This window comes from Hakea prostrata, chromosome 3, assembly GCF_041222555.1.
Source record: "Hakea prostrata isolate BN-2017 chromosome 3, UWA_Hpros_2, whole genome shotgun sequence".
Taxonomy (NCBI): Eukaryota; Viridiplantae; Streptophyta; class Magnoliopsida; order Proteales; family Proteaceae; genus Hakea; species Hakea prostrata.
The window spans coordinates 33,563,950-33,577,767 of record NC_142602.1 but is presented as its reverse complement, the minus strand read 5'-3'; the positions used below and the strand labels follow the sequence as shown (position 1 = coordinate 33,577,767).

The 13,818-nt window shown below is 39.7% G+C and overlaps 1 protein-coding gene across 2 annotated transcripts in view; it reads right to left on the bottom strand.

The window, feature by feature from the left end:
• Nucleotides 1-10,187, bottom strand: part of LOC149022142 (prolyl 4-hydroxylase 1-like) — an 85,515-nt gene extending 75,328 nt beyond the window's left edge. For both annotated transcript variants that reach the window (XM_089150313.1, XM_089150312.1), the window contains exon 1: nucleotides 9,859-10,187. In XM_089150313.1, coding sequence (XP_089006439.1) covers nucleotides 9,859-9,919 — 61 coding nt within the window. In that variant the 5' untranslated portion in view covers nucleotides 9,920-10,187. The remainder of the gene's footprint in view (nucleotides 1-9,858) is intronic.
• Nucleotides 10,188-13,818: the final 3,631 nt, after the last annotated feature.

Genomic DNA, 13,818 nt, shown 5'->3' with positions numbered 1-13,818 from the left:
TGTGGGAGTTCCTTTGGATGTTACTGCTGTTTCTACTGATGAGGAAGTTACTTTGGATCCTCTTTCTGCTACTATAGATGGACCTATATCTGTTACTAATTCAGTTGTTCCTTCTGCTGATGTTAAAAATGGGCTTGTAATTCGCAATAATGATTTAGCTAATGGGCCTGTAATTCATTCTGAAGGGACTGTACTAAATGGGACTTTACCCACAGGGACTGTTGGACCTTATATTCATGGTTATAATTCATCTGATGGGTTTGCTCCTAGTCATTCTATTGTTTCTTTAGATGCTGTTGGGTATTTGGATAGGCCTTCTATGCGTGGGCCTCTAGCAGATCATGTTCCTGGATCATGTATTAATTCTGATGGGCCTCACTTAGATCCTTCAAGGACTACCACTGTAGCATCCACTCAAGTCGTTAATGGGCCTGACTTGTTATTGGAAGTTCCTCATGAACATACAGATTCATTTCAGGTTTCTGGTGACTCACTTAGCCCACATGTCACCTCTAGTAGTGGCCCTCTACCTGGTCTTACGTCCTCATCTTCTCATGGACTTTTGGCGTCCCTTGATCCATTGAGTTGTGTTGACATGCTTTCTCCTACCAAGACCACTAACGGCTCTGCATCTTGTGTTGCTATGACCACTGTACCCACCAAAACTCATCCCATGGCCATGAGGACTCAAGATGGGACTCGGACTCCAAGGATTCCTAAGAGTTTTTATTCCATACGTTATCCTCTTCCCATGGCCTTGGCTGCCACTACTATGACTTATTATGAGCCTGCATGCTACACTCAAGCATCTAAGCATGACGTCTGGTGCACAGCCGACAATGAGTATAATGCTCTTGTGACCAACCATACTTGGGTTTTGACTCCGCCACCACCCAATCGTCACATCATCGGGTGCAAGTGGCTGTTTCGTATTAAACAACAGTCCGATGGCTCCATAGAGCACTATAAAGCCAGACTGGTTGCCAAACAGTACACCCAAGAATAAGGGCTTGATTATGATGAGACATTAAGCCCAGTGATCAAACCAACTACTATTCGTATTTTGCTTGCCATGGCTTGCTTGACCAGATGGCCAATCCGTCAACTTGATGTCAACAATGCGTTTCTTTATGGTAACCTTACAAAAGAGGTTTGCATGCATCAGCCACCTAGCTATGTTGACTCTCATTTTCTGTCTCATGCCTGCAAGCTTCATCAGTCTCTGTGCAATTAATTAGGAAGAAAAATCTCTCTTATTTTGTCAAGAGAAATCACAGGTACATATACTAGGAAAGGAGAAACATCCTCCCCAACAAACTAGGAATCCCTAAAAACAAGGCTACAATAATTTTGGACTCTCAAGAAAAGAAGCTAAACCTAAATAGGAGTTAATTTAGCTGTAACCGACTCCCTTTATTCTAGGAATAATATTCCCTCAGCCTACTGAATTTAAACTTCCTTAAAATACCTAACCAATCACGGAATTCCACACTCCCCCTCAAGCTAGGTGTAGATGTTAAGTAAACCTAGCTTGCAATTAAGTATCCCAAACATCTTCTTGGGTACATCCTTAGTTAGAATATCTGCAACTTGTGATAGGTTGGAATGTATATGAGTGATATCATGCCTGTGTCTATCTTCTCTTTCACAAAATTCCGATCGATCTCCACATGTTTTGCCCTATCATGAAGCACTGGATTCTTTGCTATGCTAATCGTGGATTGATTGTCACAGAACATTTTTATTGGTTCGGCCGTCTGGATTTTTAGTTCAGTTAATGTCCTCTTAAGCCATATTCCTTCACATATCCCATCAGCCAATGCTCTAAATTCTACTTCTGCACTACTTTGAGACACAACCGATTGCTTCTTGCTGCGCCAAGTGATCAGATTTCCCCATACATATTTGCAATATCTTGAGGTTGATCGTCTATCAGTTATAGATCCTGCCCAATCTGCATCAGTAAAGATTTTGATATCTTTGTCTTCTGTTTTCTTGAAAAACAATCCAAGCCCAGGTCTCATCTTTAAGTACTTCAATATCCTGTAAACTGCTTCCATGTGCTCCTCAGTTGGTTGGTTCATGAACTAACTTACCATGCTTACAGCGAAACATATGTCTGGCCTGGTGTGTGAGAGATAAATGAGTTTTCCAACCAATCTTTGGTACCTTCCTTTATCAATCGGTGCACTTTCACCTTGGCTTCCCAGTTTTGAATTGGAATACATAGGAGTATCAGCAGGCTTGCATCCAAGCATCCCTATTTCTTTTAAAAGATCTAGTACATACTTGCGCTGTGAGACTGAGATTCCTTTCCTTGACCGTGCTATCTTCATCCCAAGGAAGTACTTGAGATTGCCTAAATCTTTGATTTCAAACTCTTTTGCCAAAAAACTTTTGAGTTGTTGTAGTTCATTATCATGATCTCCAGTTAGTATAATATCATCCACATACACAATAAGTATTGCCCTTTTTCCCCCCGGTGAGTGCTTAAAAACATAGTGTGATCTGTTTGACATTGATCATAACCAAACTGTTTCATTGCTCTTGTGAACCTATCAAACCAAGCCTTTGGTGACTACTTTAACACATACAATGACATTTTGAGTTTGCAGACTTTGTTGGTGATTGCTTGAGTTTCAAAGCCAAATGGTATCTCCATATATACTTCCTCCTCTAGATCTCTATTAAGAAATGGATTTTTTATATCTAGTTGATATAAAGGCCAGTCAAGATTGGTAGCGAGTGAAAATAGCATTCTGACAGTATTTAGTTTCGCTACAGGGGCGAAAGTTTGATGGTAGTCGATCCCATAGGATTGAGTGAAACCTTTGGCAACTAATCTTGCTTTAAATCTGTTGATACTCCCATTTGCATTTTGTTTGACTGCGAAAATCCACTTGCAACCAATAGGGGTTTTTCCTGATGGTAAATCGGATATCTCCCAAGTTCCATTCTTTTCTAATGCACGAATTTCTTCCCAAATAGCTGCCTTCCATTATGGTACTTTAAGAGCTTCATGAATAGAACTTGGAATATGTATTTTGTCAAGATTGCTGATAAAGGCATGGAAACTATGTGACAGGCCTCCATAAGAAACAAAATTCTGAATAAGATGATCAATACACAACCGTTTTTCTTTTCTCAAAGAAATAGGCCTATCATCAATAAGAGAATTGATTTGAACACATTATGTACCATTGTTACTTGATGAGCTTTGTGGTTCTGGAACCGGATTGGATTCATGACCTTGATCAAATATCTGCAGCTCTTTCCCTTTTTTGGTCTTGTCTCTCCTCGAGTAGGCACAAAACTCATTGATGGCTGCAGGTTGTGATTGTTGGGGTGTTTTAGACTCAGTTTCAGATTCACTTTGAACCATTGGAACACTTGGGTTAGGAAGTTGTGGATCAGGTTTTTGCTTAAATGAATTTTCTGATTCAGATTCAGTTTGGATATGGATATAAGATGGACTTGTATTTTTAGGGACGATGGCTCACCGGACTCAATATCCCAAAGCTGATATTCCTGATTAAGGTTCTCCCCCGGAATATCAGTTTTGTAGAAAGGTGTTTGTTCAAAGAAAGAGACATCCATAGAATTGTAAAATTTTCGAGTGGTTGGGGAATAACACTTATAGCCTTTTTGGTTTGAGGAGTACCCAACAAGAATGCATTTGATTGCTCTTGGATCAAGTTTGCTCCTGTGTTGTGTATGAATGTGAACAAATACAGTACAACCAAATATTCTTGTAGGAAGAGTAGAGAGTGGGTGTTTGGATAGGATTGAAGAAGAACTTGGCGCGGTGTTTGAAATTTCAAAACTCTAGAAGGCATCCTATTTATGAGATAGGTAGCAGTCAAAATGGCGTCCCCCCCAAAAAAATTTAGGAACATTTGTTGTCAACATTAGGGTCGAGTCACTTCAAGAAGGTGTCTGTTCTTTCTCTCGGCAACCCCATTTTGTTGGGGTGTATCAACACAAGAACTCACATGAATAATTCCTTGGCTTGTAAAGTATTCCCCCAAAACGGGGGTGTCAAAATACTCTCTTGCATTTTTCAGTTTTTAACACTTGAATTCTGGTTTGAAATTGTGTCTAAATCATAGTGTTAAATTGCTTAAAAATATAACTGACTTCAAATTTTTCTTTCATTAGAAACAACCATGTGACTCTAGTGTGGTAATCAACAAAAGATATAAACCATCTATTACCAGTGAGGTTTTTTACTCTAGAAGGTCCCCATACATCACTGTGTATCATAGAAAAAGGATGCGATGCCTTATATGGGAATGCTAGGATAGGAACTACGAGTATGTTTTGAGAATTGGCACACTTCACATTGAAAAAATTTAGGACTTTTATTGCTGAACAAAGAGGGAAACATCTTTTGAAGATACATGAAGTTAGGATGTCCTAGGCGATAGTGCCATAACATTATATCACCATCTTTTTTGAACTGGAAAGGGAAATAGAATTTTTACTGATCTAGTTTGTAGACTGAACACACACTGCATTGTGAGTTTGCCCTCTAGAAGTTTCCTCGACTTGTAGAAGGAAAAGACCTGAGCATATCCTAGCACTGCCAATCGTCCTCCCCGAATCCAAAACCTGAAATTCACAAGTATTTGGGAAGAATTTATTAACACAATGAAGATCTCGAGTAAGTCTACTAACTGATAAAAGATTGCAGTCCAATTTCGGAATATGAAGAACAGAGTTTAAAGTGAGGTCCTTTGAGATAATGATTGAACCTATTCCTACCACTTTAGAGAGAGACCCATCTGCTATTTTTACTGTGAGATTCTCATAGCATGGGTTGTACTCGTGGAAGAGGTTGCATCTCCAGTCATATGATCTGATGCCCCAAAGTCTACAATCCAGGAGTCTTGTTTTTCTGAATTTGCAATCAGTGCACATGAGAAGTTACCTTTTTGTGCTAAAGATCCTGTTCTGATGGCAGAATTCTGTTGAGTGAGCATCCTTTACAGCATGTCAAGTTGGTCTTTGCTGAAAGGATTGGCATCGGTGGAAGGAGATGATCATCTACAAAGACATGGTTTCCTTGGCTTTCTTCGTCGATGGCAGGTCTTGAAGGCTTCCAGTCTGCTGGTTTGCCATGGATTTTCCAGCAGCTGTCACATGAATGACCTAGTTTCTTGCAGTAGTCACACCATGGTCTTCCCTTCCGTTGTCTATTGTCGCTGTTATGAGAATGTGTTCCACGTGCAGCTAGGGCAGAGTTTTCATTGGCTGAAACTAGGGTGGATTCTCCAAGCATCACCTTTTTTCTGCTTTCTTTTCTACGAACCTCAGAAAATACTTCTCTAATGTTAGGCAAAGGCTTCATTCCTAGAATTCGTCCTCGAACCTCATCAAGATTCTTAGTGAGTCCCATGAGAAACTTGAATATCCACTTTTTCTCAATAATCTCACGGAATTTGTTTGCATCATCTGAGCAGCACCATTGATGTTCTTCAAACACATCCAATCTTTGCCAATATCGAGTGAGGGTATTGTAGTATTGAGTGACTGAGAGATCTCCTTGCCGAAGATCATGGAGTTTTGATTCAATCTTGAAAATCTCTAACGTATTCTCTTGCTCGAGTAGAACTCTTTAGCTGCTTCCCAGATCTCATGGGCTGAGCCATAGAGTAAGAAATTCTCACCAATTTCATTGGTCATTGAGTTGATCAGCCAAGACATGACCATGTTGTTTTCCATCTTCCAATTTCTGAATTTTGGATCGTCAGCCTTTGGAGTGACTCCTCCTGTAAGATATTCATCTTTTCCTCTCCCACAGATGTAGATCATGACTGATTGTGACCACTGTATGTAATTGTTGCCATTGAGTTTGTGTCCAGTAATTTGAAGTTGCACGCTATCTGCGCTGCCATGATTGTTGGCAGCATGATTTCCAGAAATCGATGTGATTTTTGATGAAGAACAGGTTTTCTCTTCGGTAGCCATGAGATTTTGGTAAGTGAGAGACGATGGTTGAGAGTTTGGAGAGTGAGAGACGATGGTTTAGATCTATTGCCCTGATACCATGCAGTTAATTAGGAAGAAAAATCTCTCTTATTTTGTCAAGAGAAATCACAGGTACATATACAAGGAAAGGAGAAATATTCTCCCCAACAAACTAGGAATCCCTAAAAACAAGGCTACAATAACTTTGGACTCTCAAGAAAAGAAACTAAACCTAAATAGGAGTTAATTTAGCTGTAACCGACTCCCTTTATTCTAGGAATAATATTCCCTCATCCTACTGAATTTAAACTTCCTTAAAATACCTAACCAATCACGGAATTCCACACTCTGTATGGCCTCAAGCAAGCTCCTTGAGCCTTGTTTCAGAGACTTAGTGCTTTTCTTTTGGGCCTTGGCTTTCAAAGTACTTTTCTTTTGAGCCTTGGTTTTCATGGGTCCAAGACTAACTCTTCACTATTCTACTATGATGGATCACATGGCCCTCTTTATATTTTGGTGTATGTGGATGATATACTCATCACTAGACCGTTTTCATATTTTGATGTATGTGGATGATATACTCATCACTGGACCGTCTTCATTGGCAATTGATAAGTTGATGAATTCTCTTAAGGCTGAATCTGCTGTAAAGGATTTGGGTACAGCTAGGTTTTTCATGGGCACAAAGATTATTCCTCTTCCTACAGGTCTTCTTTTATCACAGCAGCATTATATTTGTCTTTACAACAAAGGGCTGGCCTATCTAATGCAAAGCTCATATCTACTCCCATAGTCCCATTGCCGTGTCACATCATCTTTCTAGTGGTCTCCATTGCATGATCCAAGTTATATCGGAGTTTGGTAGGAGCTTTACAGTATGTCACTTTGACTCGCCCTAAGATTGCATTCATAGTCAACAAGCTATATCAGTTTCTTGCATCACCTACTGAGGATCACTGGATGGCCTTGAAAAGTTTGTTACATTATCTTAAGGGGACTATTCTCTATGGTCTTCATCTTACTCTGTCCATGTCATGTGCTTTGACTGCTTATTCTAATGCTGACTAAGCAAGATGCCCTGACGATAGGAAGTCCCAGGGAGGCTATCTAATTTTTCTAGGGGGCAACTTGGTTTCTTGGCAATCTTGCAAGTAGACTATTGTTACTCATTCTAGTACTGAGAGCGAATACCATGCCCTCGCACTTGCTACGACTGAGATTACAAGGATACAATTTTTGTTGTGTGAGCTAGGGATCGCTCAGTCCTCTCCTCCAACTTTATGGTGTGATAACATAGGCGCCACCTACCTGTCCGCCAGCCCTATGCTTCATGCTTGCACCAAGCGCATCAAGGTTGATTTCATTTTGTTAAGAACAAGGTCGCCAAGGGAGATCTCCTTGTACGACTTATCTCCACCAGTGATCAGCTGGCAGATATTCTCACCAAGGGCTTTCATCCTCTCGCTTTCATCTCCTCCACTCCAAAGTTAGGCTTCTCTCTGGTCCGCTGACTTTGCAGGAAGGTGTTAGGAAATAATATAGAATATTATTATTTTATATATTGTATGTTGTATTTTGGTATTTCATTATATATATATATATATATATATATACACAAAGAGAGAGAGAGAGAGAGAGTGGAGAGAGAGAGGGAGAGAGAGAGGGAGAGGGTTGGTTCACATTCTCACCCTAAAAGGCTCCAAAAGAAGAGGTAAAATGACCAAAATACCCTTGGATAGAATTCGGCCAGCCTCGTGGTGTACCAAAAGGGCCAAGTTTGTGGCCCATATCTCGATGGATTTTATGTGGGCTAGGTCTGGTTACATCATTTGTTGGACCAAAACCCATCGAATTGGTTCTTTATGGAGTTTGACCAAAACCCATTGGACCAATCTATTGATACTATGCCGACATCTCCCTTTTCCCTTGCACCTACATTCTCAAGAATTATAGACCTGATACATGCCTCACGCTAGAGAAAATAGGAACTCTAGTTAGATATGGTTATAGGTTTCCTATTTCACCAATGCACTCATAAACTTCCCTAATTAATCTGTAAATATAGTACATGGATAAATCTTCATCATCCAAAAAAATTTCCATTCTACCAATACAAGCACAACTTTAAAAGGATGCTAATTGTCCAATAGTCAATTGTATTAAAAATACAACTAAAGGTAATGTAGTACTGTATTTGATTGATCAAACAGTTGTCAAATAGACCTTTCACAGGGAATCAAGTTCAGATTTGATAGACTTAAGATGAAACAGAATTTAGATGTGAAGGAGAACTGAAACTAGAGTGGCTTTATAAGCATAATAGCATAACAATACGGGCTGAATAGATCTTCAAAATAGGGGCAGAACTATGATGAAGAAATTGAAGGGGCAATATGAGGGAATTGAGAATAACCATGTAACCCCCAGGCTTCACACCGTAAGGTGGAGTGATTGGATCGAACACCAACCTACCTTAATCAAACACAAGGAGTGTTCATGGAGAAGGAATGCTAACAAAGCAATTTGATTTCAATAGATGAGTTGTGTCTTCACCTCTTGCATAAGTCTCTTTATATAACGTTCTAAAGAGACATAAACATTAATGATGACATCCAACCACTAACTAACACCACCTACCTATTAATAACTCAACTACTACCTAACTTTTGACAAAGGAAAACTCCTTTGACAATGAGTTCTTTTATTAAACCACAGCCCCTTTTATTGACTTTTCAAAAACTAGACTTGGGCTTAGGTCTAGACTATGAAGTTCAACACATGTTGGCTAACTTTAACCCACTAAAATAGTCCTAGCCCATGAAAGTCGTGGGCTGATTTGGGTGATAGCTTTAGGCCTTTGATGGGCCTGACCCAATGGGCTTCTTCCTTCTTAAATATGTTTTCAATTCTGCATCAAAAGGTCAATTGATAAGGAAATATTTCCTTTCTGGGTCTACTTAAAATCAAAAACATACACTAAACTATGAAATCCTAGTCAACAAAAGATCAAGGATTCTTTATAGCATGGTTGTCAAAGTGGCCGCCTGGGCCCATTCTTGGGTCAAGGCATCTTGATATCGCTTTGTCGCCTTGGTTTTCATTGGCCTTTATCACCTTGCCTTGCCTTGTGACAACCATGCTTTATAATGCTTATGGATACACAATTTAATTCACTAGAATACATCAGATGATTCTAGCCAACAAATTAACCAAATAACCGATGCTACATATAGTAGATAAATTGACAGCCAAAGATATTTAGTCCAAACTTCTAGTGGCTAACTGTAGAATGATAACGAAGATCCTAGAAAACAATCTACTACTGAAGGTGAGTTCAAGCCTTGTTGAACATCATTAAGTGGGAGGATCTACAAGAAACAACCACATAACTTTTGGCATACGCCTCATAATGCTTATAAAATTTTCACTGCAGCAATTTACACACCACTTTTTCAGGGAAAATACTTGATACTTTTCGATCGCATTCCACATCAAAGGAAACCTCACAATAGACTTCCCAAAGTGCATTACAAAATTCAACTAGTTGTGAGGTCAATGTTTCTATTCTCCTAAATCAGGTTTAGACTAAATAAGCGGGTCTAGCCTTCACAAATTATTGAAGGAAATCAGAGAGACCTCTCATTCAGAACTAAGTCATCTGATTAGAGTAAAACCCAACAACTGATATATCAAAACAAGCTTCATCATACAACCAGAACTCTCATAATTTACTGAATTATTAAACTGACCAGAAATCTTCTATCAAGACTAAAGAACCCATTCACAAATCAAGATACATACAAATGAATAAAAAAGGGAAAAAGAAAAAAAAAACAAACAAACAAAATTGAATTGTAGATTCGCCAAACTGAAGACTGATAACTTTACCGATTATCATCCCAACGGTGACGAAGGTTAGAAGTCCGAAGACGATTCTCATTCCACCCATACCCGAAAAGAGGGATTCCCAGAGAGAAAAGGAACCTAATGAAAGCTGAGTGGAGATATAACGACGACGGGAGTTTAGAAAACCCGAGTATTCAGAGAACTTATACTTTCAGCAAACCACCTTTCAATGCTTGCAGAGCCCCGTTCCTTTTGCTGAATGCCTTTCCCCTCCCATTTTCTATATCGTGTTTCTTGTTTAATCGATGAATAGTCCGTCCGTTTTCTCTCTTAAATGATAAAGGAATTTTGAAACGTTTTCTCTCTCTTGCTTTTTTTCTCTCTCAATTGAAATTTAGGCCGTTTTTTCTGTTTTAACCTTTTCTTTTTTCTGATGATTTTTTTTTTTTTTCTTTTCTTTCGTAAGAATCTTCAATGAAAATCATATTGGCTTATGTGGCAACGCCTGAGATCCCTACCGGAATTTTAGCTGTCCTGCTTCTAACAATTTAATGTTGTAGAGGGTTAATCTGTAATTTAGCCTTTTGAGGTTAAACCCAAGGATGAACCAACTGGTTCAAGCTTTATGTAAATATGTGTTTTGTGGTTCAAGTTGTGAGAGGTTATAAGTCATTTTGTTGGTTTTATTCGACCTATGTTCTCTCTCCTCTCTCACGAGATCGGAGGTCTTGCATCTGGCAGGGGTTTAGGTCACCCTCTCTCACATCGTCGTTTGGTCTAAGTATTGGTGCATGTCAAAGTAAAGCCTAGCCAAATGCAAGTCATCTACTTAGTCATATCAACTCAAATCCAAATATTTCCATTCATCTTCTCTCGAGATCCTTTTTGGTATCCTTCACTCTAAAGTCAACGTATCATATGGCTACAATCAATTCGGAATACAGACTCATCAACCCTATTGGTCATCCACAAATAATAGACGAAAAGCTTTCATGTCCTCTCATGAATATAACTCACCGGTATCGAGCGCCCACGAGCCCAAGTCGACTATTTGCAACCCTACCCATAAATGGCCTCTCACAAGTATCCACAATGTGATTTTATGTCCTCTCACGGATATAACACACTGGTCTAGGGTGCCCACAAATCCACATTGCTACCATGGGTCGTTCGGTCTGAATATCCTTCCGAATCGGGTCTGATGCAACAAGGACATCATAGCCAAACACCGCTAGACAAGCCCTAGATATGACATCCAATAATCTGGGAAAGCGTCAAAGGGCACCATCAGAAATATCCCATTCTATTCCCACTGATGTCCAAAGACAGAAATGTCAAAAGGACATTCCCCAATCCCAAATCATACTTAATCAATCACATTATCAATTCAATCATCATATGCAACCGATATTTCATCATATAGAAAGATACAAATAACATGATCAATCGCATATGTAATGACAAGAATAAATATTCATAACAACAAAGAATACATAAACATGGTACTACTATACTTGAAGTACTTACAACAGTAATACAACATTAAGAAATACAATAATGAAAGTCAATCTAAGGAGTTCGCAAAATAGAAACAAGATTCACGCGATCTATGTAATTATGGTAACAACAGTCCTTACTTAAATTCGAATCGAAGATAGTCCGGAGATCAAATAGAATGGTCCCAAGGTTAGTACTTGAACCCTAGACAATCATACATGCAATATCAAAAGAAAAATCAAGAAAATAAGAGGTCAAACGGATCAAATCAGACGAAAACACCATTGTTGTATTCAATTGGCTGACTTCTTGGCTGACTAACCTAGTCAACCAGGCATTCGACCAGATGAACAGTAATGGGGTTGAAATTGAGAAATTGATCCGAAACTAGCTTTCGGGACTCGGATCACTCCGAAATTTGAAAGGAATGTTAGGAACAGTAGACTAAAACTATCTAATGAAGATTTATCATTAAACAAGGATCAAATCAAGACTTCCTGATGCGTCCAAAATCTGCTCAGCCTTGGATCTCCACGTGATGTCCTGCAAAACAAAAGCGTCAGATGTGGCCCGACCGCTGGGGTCGGGAGTCCACCTCCGAAGGCTAAGTCGCTTGATGAACTTAATCACAAACGGCTCGCTAGAAGCACAGAGCTAATGAATGAAGAAACGGGAAAGGTGATCTAGATAGCAGGACGCTGATAGTTTAGGTCTATCAGTATGTATCTGAACCTGAGTCTCAGATAGTATTCTCCTTGATCGATTGATCCGTCCCCCACCTTGTATGGTAGTGAGGTTTATATAGAGTGTACCTTCGAATCTCCTTCGTTGGATGCACTCGAGCCTTCTTCGGGTAGTCGTTGGATCTCATTAGTAAGATCCGTTGAACGATAGACTTCTACTAGTTTGGGCTAGTAGAGGACTCCTGAGATAACCGTTAGGTTATGCGATAGTTATCCCTTTGATGATGATTATCCGCAGCCGTCTGTTTGAGTCTGCTGTCATCAGGGTGATTACCCTAATTCATAAGTAAGATTAGGGCATGCTTGCAGCAGAATAATCTTTCTTCTTCGGCAAGCCATCTTCTGGATCCGGTTCGCTCGGGAGCGATTCGGTTTTCTCCGTCTCGACCGGGGTCGAGGGTCGGACTAGGTATGAACCCGGTCTGATCATAAACTCTCCATATCACTTCCCAATTTGAAACCCTAGCTTTCTAATTTGATAAAACCATGCTCTTCAATGGTATCAACTATAAATGCAAAGAGAATCAAGGATTCAATCAATAGGATAATGAGCAATAGATTAGAGATGGTTACTAACATATAATCAGACCTAGTATGCTAAAGAAATCAGTTTAGGAAAGAAATAATTTTGTCACAAAAGAAAATCATAAGAAAAACAAGGTTAAGAATCAATATGAGATGCATAGCATTGATAGAATAGAAGGGGGTCTATACAAATGCAAAGAGGCAATAGAAGAGGTGGTTGCAAGGTTGCAGCACCTACCTCATAGTCTCAATAGCAAGAATAAGATTAGACAAGAGTAGATTAGAGAGAAAATAGGAGATTACATACCTTGGAGATGAACTTAGAGAAGAGAAACTAAGAATCTTGCAAGAGCAGTTCACCAATACCAAGTAGAGGCCTAAGAGGAGTCTTCCCAAGTTCTCAGAGAGTTCTAGCAATAGAATAGGGTTATAACTACGAAGTCCACTTAAGTAGAGCCTAAAATGACCTAAAAACCAAAGATTCTCGGATTTAATAAGCAGCTGGCTGACTGGCTTGGTCGACTGGCCACTCGACCAGGCTAGGACAACAACTTAAGTCAGGGAATTAGAGGCCAAGATCAATTCAAAATCAAAGGGGCTTCTTCCTACATCTCAAGTGACCAATCTAGGTCAGAGAATTACCTTCAAACCAAGTCCGGGAGTGCATTAGGTCCATCAACTAATCTCCCCTTCTTTAAGGTGCAGTTTCTTATCAAACACTTACAGTGCTTCCAAGTATGGAGCACCATCATCAATCTCCATTGGTTCAGAGTCAAACACCATGTCTTCTACTGAAAGGGCCCACATATGTCTTCTTCCTCCACTTCAGGTCTTTGGACCTACAACATCAAGGTTTCTAGGTCAAGGTTAGGGTTAGGCTAGGGCTGGATTTCACATCCTCCCCCCCCCCCCTCCTTAAAAGAAATTTTGTCCTTGAAATTGAAAGTGTACCTGGGCTTCCAAAAAGATGAGGAAACTTCTCCTTCATGTCCTCTTCCTTCTCCCATGAAGCTTCTTCAGGGGTGTGATTTTTCCACTGAATCTTTACCAAAGGAATCGTACGATTCCGCAACTATTTGTCCTTCTTGTCTAGGATTTCGGCTGGCTCTTCATCATAGGAAAGATCAGCACTAAGTCCTTCAGGTGCTTGTTGTAGTATTTGTTCTGGATTCTCTATGTACTTCCGAAGCATCTACACATAAAATACATTATGAACTCCAGCAAGAGATGGGGGTAA